This window comes from Daphnia pulicaria, chromosome 9, assembly GCF_021234035.1.
Source record: "Daphnia pulicaria isolate SC F1-1A chromosome 9, SC_F0-13Bv2, whole genome shotgun sequence".
Classification (NCBI taxonomy): domain Eukaryota; kingdom Metazoa; phylum Arthropoda; class Branchiopoda; order Diplostraca; family Daphniidae; genus Daphnia; species Daphnia pulicaria.
The window spans coordinates 1868511-1895690 of NC_060921.1; the positions used below are offsets into that span (position 1 = coordinate 1868511).

The following is a 27180-nucleotide window of genomic DNA, read 5'->3' on the forward strand; positions in this document are numbered from 1 at the left end:
ATATTGCCAATGAATAAAAAAGCGATTTCTGGTATTTCTCGTTATACATCAATATAGGAAATAATACGACCTACGGTAACCTAACTATATTCATTTCCGTTTGTTTTCTCGTCATTTCTTACAAAAATAACGACCTTTCGCCAAGCATTTTCATGTTTGGCACAACCTCGGTACATATGCAAGTCCGCGCAGGCGCATCTAACATCCGGCCCATCCGGAATCGTCTCTCCTATTTTCTTTTCTTTTTCCATCCAGTTTGCTTCTGTCAGTGCGTAGTACATGTATGTATTCATGTGCCACACGGAAAAGGGATAGATATATCGGCTGGCAGGAGAGGGCCGGACCGCGCATCGTGAGTTCAAATGACGGGATGCGGGACTCACCATAGTATTAGACAATGGAACGAGCTGCACAAGCCCCGAGACGGCCAGTTCCAGCTGATTCTCTGATCGGTTCTCAACTCTCCCGCGGCCGCCGCCCTCCGAGTTTGATATTGTGTCTACAGACAAGTGCATATATCCTATACACGCAGATGATTCGCTAGACGTCAAACGAAGATGATGGCAATAATAATAGCAACATCCTCCACAATTGCTGGTTCTTGTTATCGGTGCAGCGGATAAACTGAATCGCCCGATTCCCCCCCAAAAAAACCTGCGGGACCGTGACAACTATTTCATCAAACTACATTTAGACATCGGACGAATTTCGCGCTGTGGAGATCCATTGTGAATGTAAGTTCCTGCGATTGCATCAGTTTAGCCTATAATACCGCAGCATGTGTGATGTTATTATTCTATAACTCTGAAATGTTTAGACATGAATCAAGATGAACGACTTTTTTAAATACACATAACCCCCCGACATAGTACCTTATAAACATATGTAGTATAGAGCCGGATGGTGTGCTGAATGTGATGTACAAGCAGGTTCGTCGTTTCCATAATAGATGATAACGATGGGAATTATTTAAACAAACACCGACAGACATCGGTGGTGGCAGCACATATTATATAATTTGATGTTATTTTAGATATGTATTCGCAATACGCAGGAGATTCATATCAAGAATTATATGATAAGAGCAGAGAGTATAATATGGGGAAAAGGAGAGATGAGGAGCCGCTGCGTGTATGTATAAGAAACGAGTCCCCCAGCAGCAGCTTTACCCTTTTCTTTATTGTTTTATTCCAACCAACAGCAGCAGCAGACTCGTCTCGATTGTGTTTTCCATACCACAGTTTTTCTTTTTTCTTTTCCTGTTCGCCTGATTATTATCATCTAGATATCCCGGCTGCCTTTGATGGAAAATGAAGCTCCTGGCTATGTGTGTGTGTGTGTGTGAGAGAACTTTCCTTTTTATTCCGACCCCCGCGCGCGCCAAGGCCTAATTATATATAATATACGAATTTTCAACCATCGACGCGTCGATTTATAGTTGGATTTGGAATGTATTATTTTTTATTATGCACGGAATATATAATAAGGAAGCGGAAATTATTAGACTATCGCCAAGAAGCTTATATAATTGATCACAGCAGCACAGAGTATATATATTTAGAATAGTCCTATATTTATTGATGATCAAAATGGAGGACTTGCAGAGAGAATATAAAGTCGGGAATCCTTATTTTTTGCCTAATAATAAACATACAGCAATTAGGCCTACGTATTATGTTTGATCATTCCGGATCTATGTAATAGGTATACATAGTTTTTATTACATAACAACAGCGACATGCTTGGTTCTTATGAATAATATGTATATAGCCTAGCATGCGTCTTGGAGATTGTTGGTAGACAATATATATTAGTAATAAGCCCCAACTATTATAATGAAGCTGCTCATTACGTCAAAAATCAAGCAGCGTTCATATTATATGTATGCATTCACGCGCGTGATTCACGGCAAGCACAAAATTATTAACATTATAATTATATTCAACAATCAAACATAGGCCTGTACATCATTTTATTTTTCCTTTTGATAGCTATTATAAATATGTTTATAGAAGGTCTTCGTCTCTATTGATATAACAAATTGTTCTTGTAGATTATTTCTTGTAGGCATCAGCAGCACTTTCTATATAATTTGTGTGCGGTGACGGCAAGCGTCATCTATATATAATCAAACTTCGATCGCCATGGCAACTCTTCTCTCCACCTTTTTTCTCTCGCTGCTGGCTTGGCTGTCGTTTCCGCGAATAAAAGCGTCTGATGCGAAATCGTTGCTGATGCTCTCGAGTGTAGCTATACATTATTTCGATCGACGTATTTTCCTGGAATTGAATCCGTGATGTGCAATTTTAGACAATTTCCATTCGCCTTTGCCAGCGTGTTATATAATAGGCAAATATTGCAAACAATTGACAAATTAGTAAATATCAATATACTATAAAGACTATATAATACAAGATCTATAAGCCAACTAATTCATTTATTAGCGTATATATTAGGTATAGCTACTGCTCCGCACCCTGCTATCTAAAAAGCTTTAAATCGAATTCAAGAGGAACTTAAATAACCAGCATCCATATATATATTAGGCCTTACTGCGTTTAGAAGTGCTGTCTATCATGAGGACGATGGATGGATGGAGTGAATGACCCCGGAATGACCCTGACCGACAGCAGCCAGGCCGGACAGCAGCTCAAGCGCTGTAGATGTATAGTAATATATGGCCGTATAGGCCTATATATATACAAAGTGAATACGCCTAGTTAATATTATGATGGGAAACAGTTGTTTCATTTCAAATTCAAATTTATGGTCGATTTATGCATCAAAAAATTCCTACTATATATATATATTCACATGCATTTAATTCAAAACCACTTGAACAGTTTTCCCGGAAAGTTATGTAATATATTTAACATAGCTGGATCAATTAAATCTAAAAATTAAAAAAAAAAAAAAAAAAAAAAAGGAGAGAACAAATTCATTATCAAACGCTGACGGCTATGCAGTCGCTCCCGTGATGAATGGCCAGACGATATATTATGATGTGCTGTAAAGCGCAATGCGTCGAAAAGCTTTTGAAATGAAGTGCGGCCCCGGCTTTTCATCTATATTATACAACACAGAACGGCGGTCGATCGATGACGACTAAATAGCTACACCAGCAGGAACAAAAGCCCCAACACGGCAGCAGCAGCACGATCTATTGAATTGCCCAGCACATTTTCATCTATTATTATAGAGCTAGAGAGATAATAAAGAAATAAACTGCTGCTGCATGGTCTATAATATAGGCCCTATGTATCATCGCCATCTGTCAATCATTCAATAAGTTTAATAATAATAGGGTTCATTGAGAATGATCTGTATATATATTAAATGAAGATTATTATTATTATTATATAATAGGCGCGATCGAGCGCGATGGCGACATCAGCAGCATCCTGTGTGCTGAGCTGTTGTGCTGTTGGCTATTGTTGTTCATCAATCTTTATGCTGGAATCCCCAGCACATCTATTATATCCTCCCACGCAGGAATTCTCGGTGATACTGCAAAAGTTCCACTCTCCTCAGCTGCTGCTGCGGAAGGAATACTAAGGATTCGCGTCTTATTTTTGTATATTATTATTATATCAATGTTTGGCTCCTGCCGTGTTGTTGAATTATTGCGATACAGTAGCTATGGATGCTGGCATTCTGGCATTCCGAATCGATCGCATCCATCTACACACAGCGAGAAAACTATCTATCTAGCAAATAGTATTACATATATTATATATATCAAAGATTGACATCTGCATTAGTGAGCCTGTAGTTATATAAAGTGTGACAAGGAAAAGAAAGAAGGCTGGTGGAAAAAAAATCGATCTATAGCCTTAAATAAACAAATACTATTTCCGTGCTGCTCAATAAAGTCCGTCAGCAATTTCAACTGTGTATATAGACTTGGGCTCTATTTATAAAGGAATCTATATGGGTTGAACGTGTAGGTATTAAACGGATTGATGCCTATCGTCACTTTTCGTTGGATTTTCAACCGGAATTTCTTATTCCCCGTTCATTTTATTCGACGACAGTTCAATTTAATTCGTAGATGGACGATGTTTGCGTTGCATGATACGTAGGAGATGAATCAATCAGTCGGTCGTAATCGACTCGTATACATGTATATACAGAGCTCGATACTCTATTTGAATATATATAACCTTTCCAGCATACAAGCTGCTATAATATAATACACTCGAGTATATGTCGTAGTAGCCTATCACGAAAAATGTGGCAGACGATCATAGATTGTTCACGTTAAAGTCGAGTTAAATATATATACTGTACGACGACTTTGACTTCCATTGCTATATTACATCCTCTCCTGGTATAATCCCCCCTATATATAAAGGCAGACGGAGCTGTGCTGTAGGCTATTACATGTATCCATCAAACAATATATGGAGGACCTTGTGGTGAATTGCTGGGCCCCGGCCGTCCTTGACATCCGACAGAGACCTCACGCAATCTATATATGATATACGGAGAAACAAGGACAAGCATAGCGCAGTGTATAACTATGAACGTGTATACAATACTCGTGAGAGCTATAGTGGTATATTAGAAACGGCCAATTGCTGCACAAACATGGACAGAACGAATTTCTGAAAACAATCTCCGCCGTGCTGATGATGGGCAGCATAGCATAGCACATGTGATGCGTGATGTCATTCCATATTAGGCCTATGTCTTTTTTCTATAGCATCCATCAGGGTCCATCGTCTTGTCACACAATCCGCACACAATGTACAATCTAGTCCGCCTATATATACGACCGGCACGAATATATATTAGTATAATGAATTAACTTTTTATTCGTTCAAAGTTTGATGCTGCGTCGGATGATGGTGTAAAACAGACATTGCTGTTATTTCATCAGGTGTTAATTATGCCAGCGCCATTGAATTTGATTTGTTGTAGGAATCAAGTATCAAACAAACGTTTAGATTTGATGTAGGAATAAAGATGTTTGAACGAATGAAAATGCAAATTTTCTTTCATGTGATGATGTTGGACTAGTAGATTGCGGATGGTTTGCTGGGAAAATGTTGGTTGATGATTCGTTTCCTTTTTCCCCCTTGGAGCACTTTTCTCTCTTTTATTCTGCTTGATGACATGCTGATGATGTGATGAGAGAGAATCAACATCCAGCACTATACAGCATAGTCTGTGGTTCTCTGGTATATATATACCGCCAGCCAGCCTCCAGGACATTTGTTTATTCAATTCGAAATATATTTATATAAGAAAACTCTCGAGACATCCAGCAGCATCGTCTTATATAGCTACATCAGGACGACGCTGAACAATACCTTCAGGGCTGTCACATAATAACATCAGACGTCTGATGCATGTCTATATATACATTCAGCAAATTGATATTGGGCTGCCGAGCATGATGAGATGTACATAACATGGCGGAACTATAGAATACTAATATTTGCGATAGAGAAAATTCATCTCGATTCATCTATTAATATTTCTTATATGAAACAAATTCTATTACACGGCAAAACTGTTCTGGGAATATATGAACTTGGGTAAAAATGGCAGGCCAATACGTATATATATAACCTTTATATTTTAAACTTCAATCTCCAACCAAAATTTTCCATCATTTTGCATCAACCCATAGCATAAATCTTTGATGGAGGACCTTCTACTTTATTACATGTTGATGATGCTGCTGCTGCTGGGGTTTATAGGCGTGGGGTATAACTGCTGATGACGGGATATATGAGTCGCTGATATATTAATTGTAAATATCAAAGCCTTTCCATCATCCATCTCGGCCATTATAAGCGACGTGGATGATGTTCTAATATGTTGGCCTTGTACTATACACACACATAGTGTTGTAGCCTATAGAGATTCACGAACCGGGGCCTAGTCAGCAACTGAACGCATATAACATCCATCTTTCCCAATATTAACGTCAATTTATATAACTTTCTTTCTCACACACAAGCGTCAGGAGCCGACCAGCAGCAGCAGCTCCTCTTGGTATATTAAATAGGCCTACAGCAGCATCGAGATTGACTCGTCTCCTTTTTATTCTTTTTTAGATCTGGGCGAGAGCAATTACTTTCACATCTTCTCATAGATTCTTTTTGTTTCTTCTCTTTTATATAATATTATAGCAGAAGGCCAGCTCTCTCTCTCTATAATATATAGTTAGAGCTTAGATACTAAATATACCTATGCGATGGGGCGTTATATATTATATACCCTTCATCGTCACTTCATCAAACTTTGTTCTGAGAAACTTTGGCTTAAAGAAGTTTCGGTTTTATCATAGTTTGGATGAGATATTTTGACTTTTATAATCGCGTCGTTTCTTTATACGCGCTGTCATTTAATGAGTCGTTGCTGTGGTGATTTGATGATGAGAAACCACGCACATCATCAGTTCTTCATGGGCTCTATACCTATAATCCAGCAACAACTTATTTGATTTGATATTTTACGAATGAGGCAGCAGGTCGACTGATTGCGTCAAACTTGTTGAATTATAGCGATGAAAATTGTCATTTCATCATTTGAGGATCTATTATTCATCATAATCTTTAGAGAGAGAGAAACATGTATAGGTGTACATTATACATCTAGGCTATAATCAATCCGGGTGTGATTCGTGCAGCGTCTAGCAGCATTCGTAACTTAGACGCGAACACGGAAGAGATTTCCCGCGTGATGCCTCGCAATAAAAGCATCAGACTTGCTAATATCTAATATATATAGCCTAGAGAAGGAGCTAGACGTGCTGGGCTCCTAAGTAGATAGTTTCGATCCCTTCTGGGGATATGTATATAGATCTAAATATTCCATTATAAGCGCTTGCCGTGTTATTAGCCGACATCTATAGCTAATATATAGTATATGTACATACGCGTTCGGCTGCTGTGCTTATTATAATGGCCAACAGCAGAGTGTCGTCGTCGCAAATGGAACATGGAGAACAAGAACTATATGCAGTATGCGTGTAATAACGAGATAGAAATAGTTATTCTATTCGCCCTGCTGCCAGTTCGATGCGCATGTTATGTCTCTCGGCTGCATATATAATAATCGCCCAATGGCGTAGCATATAACCCCGCGTGAGCTCTCTGCATGTAAAGCACTGTACTTATACAATATATCTACCCCCTTCTGATCTATTATAAGTGATGGCCTCTGCTGCGTAGCAAACCTAATTATCGAGCGCTAGTCGGCGCTAGTATATATTATATACCTGATGCGAAATTGATAAGTTTGATGATTCAAGACTTTTAATCTTTTGATATTTAGAGAGGATGAGCATATGTAGCAGATGTGTAGCACTGTCGATGTGTCCCTGTATTAAACAATTCGCCAGAGCAGTGCTGAATATATTGTAATTTAATTATATGCATACATGCGTAATTTATAAGCACTTTAAGTTAAATTCAGCGGCAGGGTATACGTGGATAATACACAGAAACATTTTTGTTCATAATAGATGCATATATATACAGGTCCGCCATAATTTGTCAACTATTTATTTTGTCTGTGTTTGTCTGTTGTTTGCACAGTAATATAGAAAAAGGTCTAAGTTGATTAGAATGTTGCATGCTTTCTTCTACTTACTGCAGTACTCTTGGCATTAGTAAACGATGACGACAGACGTCATCAGCACAAAACACTTTTGGCAACAAATCAATCGATTTAATATATATACATTGTATTACAGTACATTTTCAATCGAAATGGTAAGCCTGCGTACCCTAATGTATGCAAAGGACATGGCCAAAATCAAAATGGAATATAATATAACCTTTATTATATAGAGCTCCATGAACTACTACAGCTATAATAACATATGACAACTAATCATCTTAATTGCTTGAGAACCTTTGCAAATGTGGGCAAGTAAATTGTAATACATTTGTCTTTGATGTATTGTATCGATTTTATCATCTGAGGTAGTAGGCCCTACTACAGCTCCGAATTATATTATATAATTTCATTCTATGGTCTTCCATTTGAAAATGAGTTTCTTGCAAATGAGTACCCGGAGATAAAAGGTGTACAAAGACGAATTTGTACACCAGCAACAAATATCTAGCCCGAAAAAGGACGAGAGTGTACCTGATGCCATTTTAGACGATTATAATTGTGCATGCTGCTTACGTGCTACATTCTGGGATGTAGGCCTACATAAGCTATAAGCATGCACAATCTGCAACCCAAATATAAAACCATAACTAAATAGGCCTCGATGTAGGCCTATACATATATAAATAAGGGTCTGCTGATTGTATGGCCAGGTGCCAAGAGGCTAAATATATTCCACTATATATATATTCGCTCAATTGCTGCTGCTGGATGGATGGCCTGCGCAATATGCCTGAATAGACCCTGTTATATAATACCCAAGTCCCTTGATGCTGAGCCTATTTCAGCACTGTTTCCAATATATAAGTCCCGCCCCAAAACATATATAGGCTACTATATATATCCGTACAGCAATTGATATTAAAAAAAGAATAAAAATAAGACAATGATGTCCTATTGAGACCAGCACAGACAGCAATATTGTATAGCCTATATATAGTTGAGCTACATAGGCTACATCTTTGGAATTCTTATAATAGTCTACAGTTCTATACATAAAGACTATGGCACATCAAAGACAGACAGACAGAAAGTTGCCGCACGCCAATTTTCTCCCGCGCGCTATAGTATATTAATATAGCTGTCGACCACATTATAGAACATGGCGCTTGGCACAACTGTGCAACTCGCCAAAAGTCATTAAATATTAGATTATTATATGCTATTACACGTTTCAACTTCTTCTTCTTCTTTCGGCTCGCTAATGACTCTACTGTCTTGGTTTATTCACGACGTCGTTCGATGCATGATGATACGCCTGGCTCGAATATATTTATTCGAGCCAGGCGGCGTGTTAATCAAAATGCTGCTGTGTTAATGAAAGGGATTTGACTGTGCTGCTGCTGCCACACTACACACAGTAGCCTAATAACTATACGGCTCGCGTATTATCTCTCGTCAGCAGAAGGAAGTAGACGACAGCACGGACGACGTCTATAATATATTATATAACCAAACGAGGGGTCATTAACAAGTGGTAAACCTATATTTATGGATAAAAGAACGCACTAGAAAACTTAACTAATACGATTATTATATACGTAGCCTAAAATATATATTACATCAGTTGTCGCATGTGTAAATTAAGAAACGTCTGAGTTTCCTTTCTGTCTCCCAAACTCTCCATCTATTGCATAACCGCCCAGCATTCGATTCTATAATGTATGGTCCTGCAAAATGGACGTATCCGCGAACAATCAAGCGAATAAATGTATGCACATCATCATCATATCCGCTTATAACATAATGTTATGTAGTTGATATTACGTTTTACAGTCAAATCACTTCTGCCGGGCAACATCATCATCACGCCTGTGCCTGAGCCAACATCCTTTCATACATCCGAATAATGAAAAAGAATCTGATGTAGATACTCGAAGGCTATAAAAGACAAAGAATAAACAAATATACAAAGTCGGCGAATCTATAGGCCTATATTATTACAGCGCTGTGCATACTGCATATATAGTCTATATAGGTCTATAGACAGTTTCTGCTAACATGTATATAGGATAAGCATCAGCGTTGCTGTTTAAAGGTGCACTTGGAACACGCGCTGCTGACGTACGTGACGTCTATAGACAAGACAGCAGCAGATTTCACTTTATATAGTGTATTATATGTAGGCTATAACCTATAACATCACAAGGGGGAATCAATTGAAGTTGAAATTATTTCTTTTCCTTGTTGCCCGATATATTCTATATACATGCGCCATGGGCTGTGCAATTATTGTGCATCCGGCTGCGATTTTCTTTGATCGCGTCCATGCTGTTTTCTATTGGCTTCTATAGACCTATCCGTGTGTGTTAAAAAAAAAGACCTTGTCCAGCAGTATATAGGCCTACTGCTAGTATATACTCTACTTTTCTACAATTTGTTGTTAAGGATAAAGTAGACATAAATTGTAGAATCTACAATATGCTGTCTACTTTATCCCTACTCTGCCAACTCACTTCAACCTTTGGAATCGCACTCCAGCTTGCTAACCACTATGCTAATTGATTCTTACACTTAAAAGCAATTCGTAAGTTATCATTAACAGTGATGGTAAATGAAATGGTCAAATGGTATCTTGTCACATTTTCGTTGCAGTAGCCAAACTAACCATAAGCATGTTCCCAAAATTCTTATTAAGCTTAACAAATAATTATTAAGCATTAAAGTGCTAGATAGTCTACTTTTAACCTGCTATACAAAATTAGAAGGAAAAAATAATTTCCTATTTTATTAAAGTAGAAAGAATTTCCTACCTTTTCCCTACTTTTTCGCCTCTACCAAATTAAGTAGGGAAAAAGTAGGAGATAAAAACTTAGATCGTAGCTTAGCGTACAGCACGCCAGGGTCTTATTCGTCTCGAATAAATGCTATAAAAACTAGAAAATGTGATTTGCTCTTTATCAGTTAATTATGATGATGATATATAGCCTATAGCTATTCATTCGCGAGCAGTTCCGCGCCAACCGCGAAAATGAATCAAACGAACTGATATAAGATCCCTGCGGGCGATATGCAGCATTGGCCTATAATATAGGCTATATAGCAGCAGCAGCATTGAATGCCAAATGCTGCTGCTGCTGCTGATGTTCGGCAATAACCATCGCCTCTCTTTATTTTTTATTGGTATTCTGCTGCCGGTTGTCCCATATCACAATCGAAAAAAGTTTATTATATACGGAGCCAGCGAAATACTATATGTCGGCCTCGTTTAGCCTATATGCGTTATATTGGCGCGTAGTATATATACGTAATATCATTCAGGCCACACACCCAAAAAATAAAAATAAATTTAGACAGATAAACGAGGATGGCGTGACTTTGCTGCTTGAGGGGTTGTAAAATCCGCAAATCTCATTTTTCTTTTTTTAGGAGGAAATATATTTGATGGACGTATACTTGTAGGCTATACATTTCCTTGTCAAGCCTATAATAGATTTGCTGATCGGAGAGCGAATCTTTTGACAGCGATTATCGCGTTAGATTTAAAGCTGAAGAAGAGTGCCAGCAGTTGCCTTCTGGGCCGTTTTAGACTTATATAGATGTGCTGGATGATGTCCTATTATTCAAATTCCCTATCTGCTGGTTGTGTTAGGCATGCGGGGCTTATATAAATGCACACATGTATAAGAAACGGTCTTGAACCACCATGCATGAGCAGCATGCAGCTCTCAAATCGAATCACGCATATTATATAGCTATACCCGCGCCATAAAACCCGCCGCCCTTTACCATTTTCAGATGATTTTACATTGAAAAATTTACAAACAAACGAAAACATGCTGCTGTATAATATTCCATCGACTTGCCGGTCGGTTTTTATGACCTAGCTTAGTACAAGCAATTGAATTTTTAAAAAATATAGCCCAGAAGTTTTTACGGCAGGCTCAATACTACTAAAGCACGCACGGACTCTTTCACCTTTTGCCCCGCAGTATATACTACGTTATACGGTTCGTGATTTTGGGAAGCAGCACACCACAATAGGTTCTTTTTAAGCCTTTCTCGTACATATATCTCTCTTATATGGATTCCCAGGATATGAAAGAAAAGGGAGAAAAAGAAAAAAAAAAACATTTTTTCTATATAATAGTAGCTGGGAGCTAGAAATGTGCAGCACAGATAGATCGACTGGCGTTTTCTTCCTCCTCCAGCTGCTGCTCTGGTGCATTTTCGGCTGACAGGAGTTGAGCATCACACATATAGTGTTGTGTCGGCCTGCTATATGCCAGCAGGGCAGCAGCAGTCTAGAGTCCCAATATATGCTAATGTGTGGTGATGGTTATTCCCCCGGTGAATGGCCTCTGGGAGAGGTTCTAGATAGTGATGAAGGAGCGTTTGCTGCTGCTGCTGCTGCCGCCTAGCTTCAACTCGATCCCTATAGATATGAAGCAGACACGCACCACATGTATATCGTCTCCTTTCGCCTCATAAATATATGACACACGCGGCCCAACGTTTCTCCCGCGCATTTATATAAAAGTGACAACGAAAAGAGATTCAGCATCAAAAGGAGAGTTGTTCATATGATATTATATAACATCAAAAGAACTCGCAATGTGCGTATACAGGCTCACGTGATGTGTGTATGTATAGGCTTCTTTATAAAAGCCTACATATGTACATTTCCAAGACTGGAGCATTTTGTATATCTAGCCTAATATCACTGAAGCTGTTGAAAAACTTCAACTATAAATATATTCGTTTGCAAATAATAATAAAAGATCTTGACATTTATTGCGTTTTTAGTTATATTATATTCCAGGAATATAGATAATATAGGCTATATATAGGTTCAACAACATCTATAGGAGTGTCAACCTATAAAGACCAAGCCAGTGTTATATATATATTAGCAGAGCAGCTGGGTTAGGCTACATGGAATATAAGTCACATGGTTCCATTCTCACGTGATGTAATAGAGCCCAATAGACCTATTATTATCAGGCCTCTTATATATATATTATAAATGTACACGATGGAGGCACAAATGCATCAATCGAGGAGTTCTTGGAGATATTATAGTATAGTATATATGGAAGAGTGTTGATGTCTATAGATCCCAAACTATCAAAGGCGCAGCATCAGCTCTTTTTATGCAATAAGTTTCAGACGCGCTGGCGTATATCCCTATCTATCTATATCATAAATAACAAGATTACCGAGAAAGACTTTGGTTCGATACGTGTTCTGAAAATGGGTTTATATATCAGGCCTCATAGCCTATGCATAGCCTATATTTGCCTCAACTTGCACTCTTTGTACTGCCAAAGATATTTTCACATCAGCAGATAATATAGCGATGGAATATATGACAATGTATATTTAGGCTGATGCTCCACGTGTTCATCCATTTCGGATCGTTATATACTCGTTGTAGGCCTATTAGCGGTGGATAATAGATTTAGGTTGCCAGCATTGAATTTCGAAGAAGACTTGCATGCTGAGTGATGATAGACTCTCGAGATTATCCGTGTACGTAGTCTTTCTTATTCCTTCCAGTTGTCCTGGAGATGGATGGAGAGATGGAGGAGATGAAGGAGAGATGAGACTCTTATTGTGGTTTTGTTCCCTCTCTTTCTTTTGCTGTGCTGCTCTGCTGCTGTGTGTTGGGTTTCTATCTATTCGGGGCGGCATCAGTAATCGTCCTATATACATCATTTGCCGCTGAAGAGCGTCCGGTCCTCTCTCTCCCCTATATATAGCTCTCAATAGAAATCTTATAGGATATTGCTATAATGTTCCTAATATTTATAGATGGGTTGACTCTTGTCGGCTATGGTTATGTCTCGACCACAGCAGCAGCAGCAGATAGTACATAAATCAAAATGTTTCGTGTACTGTGTGTATAGATTTGTGATGCTGCGCTGCTGCTCTATATTATTATTGTGACATCTTTATAGATTGGAAAGTCACGGCCTATAAAATAAAAGAATGGATGTCGATTGCACAGCAGGCCAGCAAGCGACCGCGCAACCCAGAATGTCTCTTTTTTGATTCTATACAATATGGCCGCCGTAAATCATCGAGACGAGGACATAAAAGAGATCCAACCCTCCCCCCCCCCCCCCCTTCGCTCCAATACAAAAGTGTGGATGCAAATTCTTGACTATAGATTTATATCGTTCGGCAGGTTGATATCCATTCATCTTGTATGTCATCTATATAGTCTATTTCCGGTCTATTTCCGGTCGTATATATTATCAATTGAGTTTAACATAAATATAATGAAATTAACAGAATGCTGCTGCATAGAAATGAGTAATACGTTTGATTTTGTGGCGACCCTCTAGCCTAGAACGTCGTGCTGGGTCCTCGTTGGCCTTTTTTAAAGATTCTGCTTGATGAGGGCGCGTGCTATATTTCTATTTTTCAACGCTTTTGGTTGAAATCAAACGACATCACGTTTCTCCATATTACACTTGTACATATATTTTCCCTTGTATTTCCCCTTTTGGGCGTGACTCTCGAAAAATCTACAGATCAAAAGAATATCTCGACAATATAACTTTGCTCCATTAAATATATGAAGACATTGTCCTTTCATCTATAGCCGATGGCATCAACATTTCTACAAATAAAAAACCATCTTCAAACGTCTCTAGCAAACGATTTTTTAATAAGTATAAATACATTTCTCTTTCGATTTGATTGTTTCAAGTCAGCACAGATCAAATGGAACAGAATTTCAATCTTTATATAGATATAGTATATATTAGGGACTAGGACATTTCAGATGCAATATAACTCTACTATATAATAGGTCTTATATTCTTTTTCTGTGTAAGCTAATATGTTATAATCTACCCAAATAGATGTATAAAAGATATATAATTGGAATTTGAATCAAAATTCTAGTGGACTATATAGATGCTTTTATATATTTGCTGCTGGCGGTGAGAGTTGTTTTAAGTGCAATTATCTCGATTACGGAAGAGAGAGAGAATGCCGCATGCTATCGTGTGATGGGTGTGTAATGAAGTGGCGTCGGCATCACGCGCCTGGCTCCTTAATGAGTGTGTGTGGATGGCTCCTGATAAAAGCGCGCGGGGTTTGAACTCATCTCTCTCCGCTCTATTCCAACAGCATATATAAACAGCGTTATTCTTTAGGCTCTCTCTCTACTATATATGCCAACCGTTTTGGCTATTAGACGCTGTCACTGTGCTGTGCTGTGTGTTTGGGTGTCGATTATCGTCGCTCATAATACGGACGTTACTCTGATGCTCTTGTCTGCTGTCCTGGTTGTCCTAACAGGATTAGCCAAAGGGAGCACCAGCTGTTGGAATAACAGTGCAGCAGCAGTCCTGGGCAGCAGCAGCAGCAGTCTATACTGCGAAGAGAAAAAAAAGACATATCCATGGTGGGTGTGGCTTTCAGCTCCTGGTCGTCCATCGTCTGACATCCGTTAAAATATATAGAACGCCGACGGCACTGCGGGACCGGGAGCCAAAAGGAAAATAGATCTAACTCTACATAGCCAAGGAGGGAGCAGCATCAGGAGCAGCATCAGGAGCCGGCGTTTTGGCAGACGACTTGATCATGACGGACAAACAGGAGTTGAGCATCAGGAAATTAATGATGTCGCATCGTCACTGCTGCAAATGCTGCGGGAGCTTCAATAACGGCCGGACCCTGATCCTGATGATGATGATGACTCTGGCCATCGGCCAAATCCAGACGTCCAATACTAAACAGCCGTTCAATTTCACTTGGCCCATGAAGAAGGCCGCCGAGGTGGAAGGCGATCTCATCCTGGGCGGACTCATGATGATCCACGAGCGCCAGGACGACATCACCTGCGGCCCAGTTATGCCTCAGGGTGGCATCCAGGTATATTAGGCTAATACAATTTGGCCAATGATTAGTATTTCAATTCAAATAACTGTTTGAACAATTGAAATCAAAGGCGCTAGAGACGATGTTGTACACCATCGACCAAGTCAATCCGATCCTACTGAACACGGTCGGATTCAAAATTGGCGCCCACATCCTGGACGATTGCGATAAGGACACCTACGGACTGGAACAAGCCGTCGCTTTCATCAAAGGTAAAAGGTCAAAGAATATTGGAATTGGTTGTCTCAATCTCATTGTCTAAAGACTTGACGTCACAGCCGAGTCCCTGGAGCATTGCCTCAAGCGACTAATTTCCTCTGTTGCCGGAGGATCTTATAAGAGTCAAGCTGATTATCTAATTATCTATGAGTTTCGTGCTTATTTTTTTATTTTTGCCATACTATTTGATATTCAATTAATTCCTTCCGTTAAGCGAGTTCGAGAAAACCTCTTTTATCGTATTTAATCGGTTTGGAATTCAGGGATCGATTTTTATGAGTATCGATTTCTTAAGAATTTTCTAATTAGAATAATTGTCGTCTGCTGTCGTCACGTTTAAAAAATGAGGCAAATTTGAAGACACGAAGTCACGAAAAAAATGGAAAGATAATATTTGAAATTAAGCTGAAGGTAAAATAAAATGTGAAATGATTAAATAGTATATTACTCAAGTATTTTTATGATTACAATCTATTTGCCATTTGGAAAGCAATCGAGTTGATTCGTGCGAAAACGTGGTAAACTGGTGAAAACAAATTTTTCTATTCACCATGTGCTTGTCGAGAGTAAGGTTGAAATTTTATAAAATTTTAAAAATGTTTAGCAATCTAAGATGTGAAACCATTTTATTTATCAGCAAATCATTCCAATGTTGTCTGCAGGAAAATCACCCATGGGAAAAATTCACGTTGAATTAGAAATCATAGTCAACAGTTTTACTTTTGCAAATGTAATTTGGAATATTCTCGTACTCAAAGAGGGCACTCTGGAATGATTTGACGACAAACTACCTATGTTAATTTCTATCAATCTTCAAACGATTCAACAATTCAATGATGTTTGAACTTTAATCACTGAAAGCAAAGTGCAATTAGAACATTTCATGCCATCAAGAGGACCCTGCCACCACACCGCCTAGTGAAATAGATTCCTAGTGAACCTATGATACCAATGGCATTGCATAGCAGTAACCCATGTCTATAAGCTTTTCACCGACTGCAATGCCAGCAAAAGTTTTTTCTCTTTCCCCCATTACCACAGCCAAAACAAGTTGTGAACCAGTCACCTGGATATGCCAGCAGCTTATTTTTGTGCGCTCGGGTGCTGCAGGCCATCGGGAGCGGCCAGACCTGTGTTCGTTTCGGACCAGCCAACTATTCAGAGATATAGAGACCCTTAAACAAAATGTAACGTCGTTCCCATTCGTTTAGATCCTATATAGGCTTATTGAAGGGAAACTCGTTCGGATTTGCTCAACAGTGCGCTGTACCGCGCGTGACTGTTGCCTCCTCTTGTACTTATGACAACGGCACTCCCAGCTCTCTAACGGGACAAACCCATTACGGAGGCTGGAACTGTAGTCACTTAAAGATGCCAATTAGATCTGATTCTTATTAATAAAAATAGGAGCTGTAATATTGTCTGTATTTCTGTCCTACTCAGGGTCCATCAACAACATCGGAGACACGGACTACAAATGTCGGGACGGAACGGTGCCGGACGTGAGGAACAAAATCATTTCGGGAGTGGTTGGCGCTTCGTCTTCAGTGACGTCCATCCAAGTGGCCAATCTTTTGCGACTCTTCAAAATCCCGCAGGTACCTATATATACCAAGGATCGGTCCTGGTGGACGACAGCTCAAAATGATTCACACACATTTCCCTATAGGTTTCCTTCTTCTCGTCGAGTCCCGAGTTGAGCAACAAGCAGCGCTTTGAATATTTCACGCGGACAATTCCATCCGACCATCACCAGGTGATGGCCATCGTCCAGATGATCCGCTTCCTCAAATGGTCCTACATTTCCATCCTCTACGAGGAATCCACTTACGGCATTAAGGTAATAAACTTGTGATATTCTCTTATCACAAAATCCGTTCCATAACTTGGATCAACACAACTCAAGAAAAATGGAGTGGCCCAGCTGGGGCAGCAGCGGAAGATTGAACAAGTTTCCTGCGGTTTTCTGAGAGTGACACCCACAAGGGAAGAAGAAAAAAACGTTAAGTATCAACTAGGGAGAGTACCGGAGGAGAGAAAACAACTTGCAAGTGACAGAATGTCGTAAACATTCAATTAATGATGTCTTTCCACTGAGTTTGCCCAGATATATACCGGGAACCCTTATGGTACTCCCTCCCCCCCTGGGGTAATAGTGCACAAGTAGAGTCGAAAACTTATTTTCGCTTGATAGTCTATTCTGAACGAGATGATGCCGTGAAAACGATATGATTCCGCTGGCCATGGACCTTGTCAACCCCGTGATTCAGATTAGTCCCTTCAGTCCCGGTCCAGCCGCCGACCCACTTCTAATCAGCTTTCCCTTTTTTTTTTGTTTAGACGAAAACAAAAATATTCCAAAAAAGAAAATTTTGAACAGAAAACCTCTTCCCTGTGATACCCCGTTTGCGCAATCACCATAAGTTATACGCCCACATAGAAAACGCGGGTCGTCTTTATTGCAGTCCAGCAAAGCTCAAAGCAAACGACGTGAAAAGCTACCAAAAAGGGGAGAGAAAAAGAACGAAAAAGTTTTCTGTTTTGTCAGATCATATCATTTTTCTCTGTAAATATAACCCGGGGGAGGGACTCTCCTGTTTCCTTTCATGCGGATGTTGCGCATTTCCGGCGACTATTCATCGCAGAATGACCCGATGATCCGCTGGATAGGTATATAGACTCTCTGCTCGACTGCAACTTCCCAAGTTTCTTTTTCTTTTTTGTTTACTGCCAACGAGCAAAATCACGACGCCGTTCACGACTGTGTGTGTGTGTGTTCGGTCCCTCTGTCGTTTGCGACGACGGTATCGAATCCGTCCGGATGTTGTTCTTTCGGCCGGTCTTTCTCTCCGCAACTTTGTTGGCCGACAAAATTCACGCCGAGAGTCTTAGTAAGAAAAAAGAAGTAGGATGAAATAGACTGGCGGAATATCAAAGCTAGGGGTTATAAATATCTCATCTATATTCCGTGAATAGCCGATCGATTTCCATAACTATCCGGAGCGAAAGGAGAGTCTGAAAACAACCCGTGAAATACGTGAAACTAAATATTCATCGGCTCTGATGGGCCGCTGGATGTTGTGCCCGACGGCAGGAAACCAACAAGTTCAATGGGGCCGCTGATTGTATTAGCCGCGTCGTCATTCACATGCTGATTATTCGCCGACGCTTTGGATTCATTCGAGTTTCAGAGGCTCGAATGAAACCTCACTTGCATTTTGTATTACTCCTATTACGTGCGCGTTTTGAGCTCAGTATGGTGTCGATAGTCTGATTCAAATGTAAAAGTGTCATCTGCACTTGACGGGCGTTGAGTTCGCTTTGGAGAAATTAAACCATTGCAACAGGTTTAAAGTTGACGTGAATTAAATTCTATACTCGTCATGTGGCCATCGAATGTTTTCTTTTGTATTCGGAGGATCGACCCGAGGTCTTTGTTCAATAGTAATCAAGTGTGTCAACATTTGTCGGCTAGCGGCTAGCCAATATACGTTTAGTTCACTGGTCACAAAGCGTCCAGTTTGTATCCACAGTTTCTATTGACCCCAAATGCCTTGTTCCGCTGGAGGCAGACACATCTTGAGTGTAATGTACCCAGTTAAAGAATATGTCTGCTTCCAGCTGTGTGATCATTCGCTGGAGCGTGCGGAGGGTTTGATGGATGACAACACTCGATCCGGGGTCATTGTATAGACTCTTCTTCTACTGCTGTCCAGTTCCATCTATCAATGTTGACTCACCATCGCTCGTAACGTCAATACATGACTTATTTGTTTTCTCTTGACAGGCGTTCGAGGAGCTGGAAGTGCTGCTGGCCAAGAACAACATTTGCATCGCCGTCAAGGAGCGGCTGGTCAAGGACTCTGGTGTGGCCGGCGAGGCGGCCTACAACGGCATCGTCCACAAGTTGAACTCGAAACCCAAAGCCAAAGGAGTCATCATCTTCGGGTCGGATCAGGAGGTGTCGGGAGTGATGCGGGCCGTGCGGCGCAACAATCTGACGGCCAATTTCAATTGGATCGGCTCGGACGGATGGGCCGGCCGCCTCCTCGTCTCCGAAGGCAACGAGCCCGAAGTGGAGGGAACGTTGGCCTTTCTGCCGCAGGCTCATCCCGTCAGAGGATTCGACAATTATTTCCTCTCCCTCACGCCGCAAAACAACAAACGAAATCCCTGGTTCATCGGTTAGTTGCCCAATTTTATTCTTGACTTTCCCGTTATCGATTCTTCTCCGACCTCGGACAAGCAAGTCAGAAAAGTCATTCCCATTCTTATTTAAATGCTTTCTTTGAGTCCATATAAAAGTTGCATCAGTTTGTTGATGTGTGGCCTAACTTGTTGTCGTCTTGATATTAGAATTTTGGGAGCACCACTTCCAATGCCGCTATCCATCCGCCCCCCTGACGCCGTACAACCAGGTGAGATCAACTCAAGTGAACACGGCGCTGGAACGCTTTCTCGATATCGAGACTCACTTACAGATATATTGTGCTGTTCTTTTATACTTTCTCTGCAGGATTGGCATCGGATGTGCACGGGTCGGGAGAAACTCACTCCCGAAGGCACCGAGTTCGAAGGGCAACTGCAATACGTTTCGGACGCTGTCATGGCGTTCGCCAACGCTTTCAAGTAAGCACGCGCTCCGTATATTCAATAAAACCTTCAACTTGGCCACTCCATCTCCATTCTAATAAATGCGTTACCCTTTTTCATTTTCCCGATCTAATATATCCTCCATTCCTCCTCCTCCATCAGTATGCAAACTGCATCCAATTTTAAGCAGCTCCGAGTTTAACGGTAGTCCGTTCCCTTATACATCCTGGCTTTAAAGTCTCCCAGATTAGAATAACTGGTGTGTACGACGATGGAAAACAAATGCAGTTAGTTTGGATCGATAAAAGAAAAGAAAGAAAAAGATTGAAAATATCTACAACTAAAACGGACAAAGTGGTCCAGTTCTCTCTGGAATTCTTCTACCGGGAATTCTCCTCCAGCGTTGTTTGGGTAAAGTTGTCGATTCGCCCGTGAAGTTTCAATCCGCACCGAAACCAAAAAAAAGAAAAATGTTTTATTTTTTTGGGGGGGAGGGTTTTCCCCTTCCCCATTTTTATTTTAGTTTGTTGTTCAAAGTTGGAGAAACAAGCGATTTCATTTGAGTTGAGATTTGAAAGGTTTCCCCCTCTCCATTGTTTCACTTCGCTCGAGCGAAAACAAATTTGAATCGCACAATTGAAAGACGCGACTTTCACTCGGCGCTTTTTTTTCCCCTTTTTTGGTGTTTCAAACAAACCAATCTTTTTGATTTGATCGAATTTTTCTCCTTTTAATTTTTTTTTCTGATTATTTTTAACTTTAATTCATTTAGAGATATGCACCACACAGTTTGCCACGGGCGCAGGGGACTCTGCAAGGACATGATGCCCATCGACGGCAGCGAACTGCTCAAATATCTGAGACGGGTCGAGTTCACAGGTGAGTTATACAAGACTGTCCCCCCCCCCCCGTTAAATCAATTGCAACATTCGAATTGAATTCAGAGAGAGTCACCCATAACTCTTGAAGAGAATCAAATTGAATGGCTGCTGGGGGGACGGGTTACGACGGCATTAAGCGCAGTGAATATAACTCTAGACGTTCGCCTCATATACACAGGATTGAGTGGCGACCGTTTCCAGTTTGACGACCATGGAGACGGCCCGGCCCGTTACGACCTGATTCATTTCAAGCAGGTCTCACCCGGTCGATACCGATGGCAACGAATTGGCGAGTACCACTCGGGACAACTAAAACTCGACGTGAACGGTATTTATGGATCTCCTGATATAATACCCCCCCGCCTTGCCCAACACACTTGAGCTCCTGGGCCCCTTATTCCGCTCTATTTTGTGCTGTATAATCTAAGCTATTTTCCAGCCCGTATATTACATGTATCTCGTTGGCCTGCTTCCGACGAGGCCCGAGGCAACGGAGAGGGTCGCCAAGGTCCAAGCGGCCCGGCCATTATTTAGGAAATTTGGCAGGATAAGTAGTACAGGATAAGGGATAAGGGGAAATTAGGAAATTGAGATTAGATTTACGACCAAGAAGGTCGTTTTACATCGTTAATGCTCATCCTCCAACTAATCAAACTGCCCTCCCACGTAATGGATCCTGTTGGTGCAGTTTAAATAAATCAAATGTCAATTCGTAATTTACTTGAGTTGACGGAATTTTCGGGGAATCTAAAACAAACTAAAATTTGAAATTTTCTGAGTAACAATTTGGCATGATGACGCACTTAATTAAATTTGCAGGTTCGATAGGTTCTGCATTTTTGAATGATCAAAAGAATAGCCGTTGCCTAGCAAAGAACAGTGCTCAGCTGAAGTTTTAAGAAATGCGATATGACCCAAATATTAGTAGACATAATAATAATAATATTTAGTATGCAGCTCGTTATATTTTATCGGGAGCCACCAATCAAAATATGTAGAGCAGCCTGGCACAGCGTTAGTCCCGCGGGCTTATTTGACTTCCATCAGTGCAGTGATCACAAATCTTTTAAGCCCCATATAGAACTTTGCTGCACTGTGCATACCTAAAAACCCATTCAATGCTTGGTGCTTAGTCAGCAGGCGCACACAGACATTGATTAATGATCTCATCAATGGACGGAACATTTGTCTAGATTATAAGGGGATGGGGGGAGGAACAGATTGCGCAAGAATTCTCACAACGCAATCAAAATGCGACCAGTATGTAGCCGGTAACATATACGGATTGGATAGTCTAGTCCTGGACTATTGCGCATTCAGAGATGATTACAACGTATGAGTAATGTTATCGATCGTCGGTTTTCTACACACGGAAACCGTTTAAATTTTTGGCGATGGAGATATGAAAATGGCGTGTCGTTCCATATCGGAGCATTTTTCCATCAGTGAAAACGTGTTTGTGTCGAACATGGGAGTCGACAATGTCGCATGAATTTATTGTTTTCTTATTTTTGTTTTTGTACTCTCGGTGGATACAAAACTACGTCGCCCTCTGCCGTTCGGTGCGGGGGAAAAAACAACAACCGCAGAAGAGCTTCGATTCCGGGGGGATCAGCCCACACCGCCGGAATCCATTTGCAGTCATCCGTGCAACGCGTCGCAGGCCAAAAAGTACGTGGAAGGCGAGGGATGCTGCTGGACGTGCGTCGAATGCGTTCTCTATCAGGTATACACTCTAAGCTCCGTGTGTGGATGTAAATAGTGGATTGGCTTCGATGTGCTCTCGGCTGAGATCCCAGTAACTTTCGAATGACGACAGGAACGCGCTGGAGAAAGAAAAAAATAAAACTCGGCGGGGGAACTGTGGTGGGATTGAATTCCCATTAGACATTTCGGCGAGGTGTTGCATATGTTCCGTGCATTCCGTGTAGAAAGAGAATCAAAGTAAAAGGGAAAGGGACATGGAATCAATGTTCCCTGATGGTCGTTCATGGCCAATAGAAAACAAATAAAAAGACCCACAAACCTTTTCAGTTTGGCCATTGTACGGACCGACCCGTTGGATTTGTTGTTCCTTCATTCGATCCCCTACATGCGGATCGATGGATTTCAAATAAAAGAAAGAAAAAAAGGAACCACTGCGCCATCTGCAAGAGACTTTCAACAACAATTTTCAAATTTGTGTTTTCCGTGTTTTGGTCAAAACAGATCCGGAATCCGGATGACGAGACGCAATGTTCCGCTTGTCCACTCGGAACTTTACCCAACGTCGAGCGGAGTCAATGTCTGACCATTCCGGAAGTCTACTTGCGTCCCGATTCCGGATGGGCCATTGGGGCCATGTCCTTTTCTGCCGTGGGAATCGCCCTCACTTTCACGGTACAAACATTTCATTAGTTTATTGAATTGAATTGAATTAGAAAAGAAGAAAAAATAATTAAATCAATTGAAATAGGTTTTGGGCGTGTTTCTGCGTCACAATGACACGCCGGTGGTGCGAGCGTCCGGACGGGAATTGAGTTACGTTCTGCTGAGTGGGATCCTCCTCTGTTACATGGTCTCGTTCCTGTTCGTTTTGCGACCGACGGACGTCGTCTGCGGAGTCCAGCAGACGGCCATCGGCCTCTGCTTCAGCGTCGTCTACGCCGCCCTTTTCACCAAAACCAACCGGATCGCCCGCATCTTCCGCGGCGGCAAGAAATCGGCCGGACGACCGGGGCTCATCTCACCCAAATCGCAGCTGGCCATTTGCGGCGGTCTGGTCGCCATTCAAGGTACGATTTTTCCATTTTCAATCTCACGTATTCGAATGTGATGCACCGCTATCGCTTCCGAGTCCTTTTGTGATTGTTGCTTACCGATTGATTCTCATGGAATCGAAAAGAGAGTCCAATCCCGACTAGATGATTTACGACATTCACTACAATGATGCGACCAAATCGATCGTTTTTCCCTTTTTTTCAATTGTAAGGTTTGATGTACAGTATAACTTTCAAAAGTAACCCGGGATGGTTTTTCTTTCTACAATGTTATACGATCGATAAAGATACGGTTGTAGTGGCACGAATCACGATCACTCGAGAAACGATTGACACGAGAAAGAACGAACGATCAAGTGTTAACAATCTCGTGGAAACGGGAATCCGTTTTTGTGACACGCTTCTCATACTTCCAACAACTATTTTCGAATAACGCCAAGAATTTATTTTCTCCCCCGCATTCAGCTGGAACATTCAATCCGGTCGAGCAAATCAATTTGATAACCGAATCCTTTCTCCTGAAGTACCTGGGTGGACAAATCGCGTCTCTTTTATATGCAGAACATGGGGGGGGGGGGGTAACGGCACATTGCTGGCAACTGTCCAACCCGCGTGACCGTCTGGTTGGCCGATCCGCTTGATACGATTTGGCAAATTGCATTTTCTCAATGGGTTGCGTCTGTGAAAATAAATCACGCCGGAACGTGTAAAAAAGAAGAAGAAGATTGACTGTGTGACTGATTGCGCTCAAGAAAAAAGAATAAAAGGATCTAAATCTGTTTCCATCACATCATCAGTGATGTCTCATCAGCAGATGGCGTTGGGAACTCTTCCGCCGAGCGGAAGAGTTTCCCTTTGAATAACGACGACACTTTTATGACCGTCAAACGTCGGATGATCATCCGCTCCCGTCCCGCCGTCTAGTTGTGGTGGGAAGGAGATCAAAAGTTTCATTCCAATTGAAATGTTTCAATCGCTTCCGAGAAGGCACGAGTGGCGCTCGAATAGTTTCAAGACTTTCAAGTGGAAATAAATGTGCGAACTCAATTGCCAACTTTTGTTCGCTGTTTGATGTTTGTGGGTATAGGTCTTTGGTTGTACTGGAGCAATATTATAGGGGAGATTATTATTTGAAATGATGCCATAAGTTTGGGAATGAATTATTGAAGAATTCCTCTCCTTTCGACTTTACTGAAAAGATGTCATCTTTTTTACGAGTTTCCCTATAATAATATGATGCACTTTAGATAAATCTGCTGCCTCCCCAAGTCCCCATTTTGAACAAACATTATTATCCTCTTGCCATGAAAGTGCCTGAGATCTTATATCTTTCCCAATATCTCAACTTTAACATATTCCAACTTCTCAATCGGATGATTGAATTAGTGATTCATCAAGTCACAATCGTCGTCTTGTTCGGGTGTGTGCCGCGAGTTCGACTCGTGCCCGTATTGCTAATTGAACTATACCGGCCGGCAGGGTCCAGCTGCATTGGGGACAGCTATAAGCCTCCTGGGTGCTCTTGTGACATATGAGATTTTGATGGGGCCAGATGTTCGGCATAACAGCAGCAAACTTTAGACTTTACTTTGTACATAATGGAACTTAATGGCATGTCCTGATTGCGTCCGGATGGTTGCAAGGCATACCAAATTAGACACTGCGGATGCGGAACGTCTAAACCATTTGAGCAATGAGGCATTTAATTGCTCTACGCTAATTAAACTGACAATGAGGATTTCTATTTGAGAGTAAACGCTTCTCTCTTGTTTGCACGCAGGTCTGATTTTGCTGGCGTTGCTGTGGGTCTCTCCGTCGGTGGCCAAACACGTTCACCCGACACGTGATGACAATCTCCTCGTCTGTTCCTCATTCACAGACGCCTCCTACATGATGGTAAAAGACACCCGTGCAATCAATTGCCAAACTCATATGTCACCTCAATTGTCTTCTTCTTTTCTTGTGTGAATGAAAGGCGTTCGCTTATCCGATCCTGTTGATTCTCCTCTGCACCGTCTACGCGGTGGTCACGCGCAAAATTCCCGCCGCTTTCAACGAGTCCAAGTACATTGGATTCACCATGTACACAACTTGCGTCATCTGGCTGGCCTTTGTGCCCATCTACTTTAGGTTGGTTCATCTCAACTTGTATAAATGACGGCCGGCGCATTTTTATTCTAATCTTTCCCCCCTTTTTTATTTTTCTGGTTCCGTCTCCTTCCGTCCGGCGGTTGTGACAGTACGGCCAGTCATCTGCCACTGAGGATCACCAGTATGAGCGTCACCATCAGTCTGAGTGCCACCGTCACGCTGGCCTGCCTCTTCTCTCCAAAACTTTACATCATCATCTTCCATCCGGAGCGCAACGTCCGACAAGTAAATACCAGCATACACCACACAATTCAATTATCATATTAATTTTGGTTTAACTTTCTCAGGCTCTGACTATGCCAACGGCCAAAGTGCCACTTGCACCTAAAAACAGCAATCAATTTTCCAACAATGGCCATGTGCTAAATAATGGTAAAGTACTACTCCAATCTTTGATTCAATGACGATTACGACGTTTAAAACTAAATTCTGAACTCGAATTGAAATAACGATTACTCTTTATCCGCATTTAGGAACGAATAAGACGACTGAATCGCCTAAAGGTCTCAGCACTTCATCTGCTGTGCAAAATCAATTATTACCGACGCCATCGGCGCCTCCGCCACAACCGAAACAGATTCAAACGCAGCTGATTCAGACGGAAGTCGGTCAAGATTACGAAGGCGACCTGACGGTCAAAGTCATGACCAGTAGCGGCACCATCGCCGTCTCCAAAATTCAAACGAATGACAAGAGTCGTAATTCCAGTACTGGCAGTGGCAGGAGTCACAAATCGACGACCTCAATCGCTCGCCATGTTTCCCTGTGAAATTTTCCATCGCGATTGATTGATCGAATTCGATAAAAACCCAATTTTTGTACATGAGGATGTCACTTGTATTTTGAATGAAGTTGGTTGACAATATGATACGATCAGGCCGGGTCTTTAATTTGAAATTGTTCCCGGTCTAGCCGCTACCGGTCACCTCCAATGTATTTCAAGTCTCTGTTTTGCATATAAATTAGATCGCGTTTCAAGTCAAACGAAAATGACGTGTACAATGCTTGCGTATTAGTGATGACTGGCCTTCAATGGCCTACATGTATATAGACATAGCAAGCAACTAAACAAATAACAAGTGATGCTTTCTCTCCTCTTATTTAAT

The 27180-nt window shown here is 41.2% G+C and overlaps 2 protein-coding genes across 2 annotated transcripts in view; one reads left to right on the plus strand and one right to left on the minus strand.

Moving 5' to 3' along the window:
- LOC124312897 overlaps window positions 1–27180 on the minus strand; it is a 309861-nt gene that overhangs the window by 150381 nt on the left and 132300 nt on the right. The window lies entirely within an intron of this gene.
- On the plus strand, window positions 374–27174 carry LOC124312848 (metabotropic glutamate receptor 2-like). The gene is made up of 18 exons (XM_046777350.1): window positions 374–734; window positions 14890–15465; window positions 15542–15683; window positions 17134–17288; window positions 17360–17530; window positions 19478–19874; window positions 20047–20108; window positions 20207–20319; window positions 21056–21162; window positions 21343–21492; window positions 22754–22890; window positions 23373–23543; window positions 23620–23938; window positions 25704–25819; window positions 25899–26053; window positions 26164–26299; window positions 26362–26446; window positions 26548–27174. The coding sequence occupies exons 2-18, from the start codon at window positions 15175–15177 to the stop codon at window positions 26841–26843; spliced, it is 3003 nt and encodes a 1000-aa protein (XP_046633306.1). The 5' UTR covers window positions 374–734; window positions 14890–15174; the 3' UTR covers window positions 26844–27174.

Bases quoted from the DNA above. Each gene is read 5' to 3' on its own strand.
- LOC124312848 (XM_046777350.1), top strand. From the start codon at position 15,175: ATGACGGACAAACAGGAGTTGAGCATCAGGAAATTAATGATGTCGCAT. The intron at 21,163-21,342 runs GTGAGTTATACA...TCATATACACAG, and splicing joins GAGACGGGTCGAGTTCACAG to GATTGAGTGGCGACCGTTTC. The intron at 23,939-25,703 runs GTACGATTTTTC...GTTTGCACGCAG, and splicing joins CGGTCTGGTCGCCATTCAAG to GTCTGATTTTGCTGGCGTTG.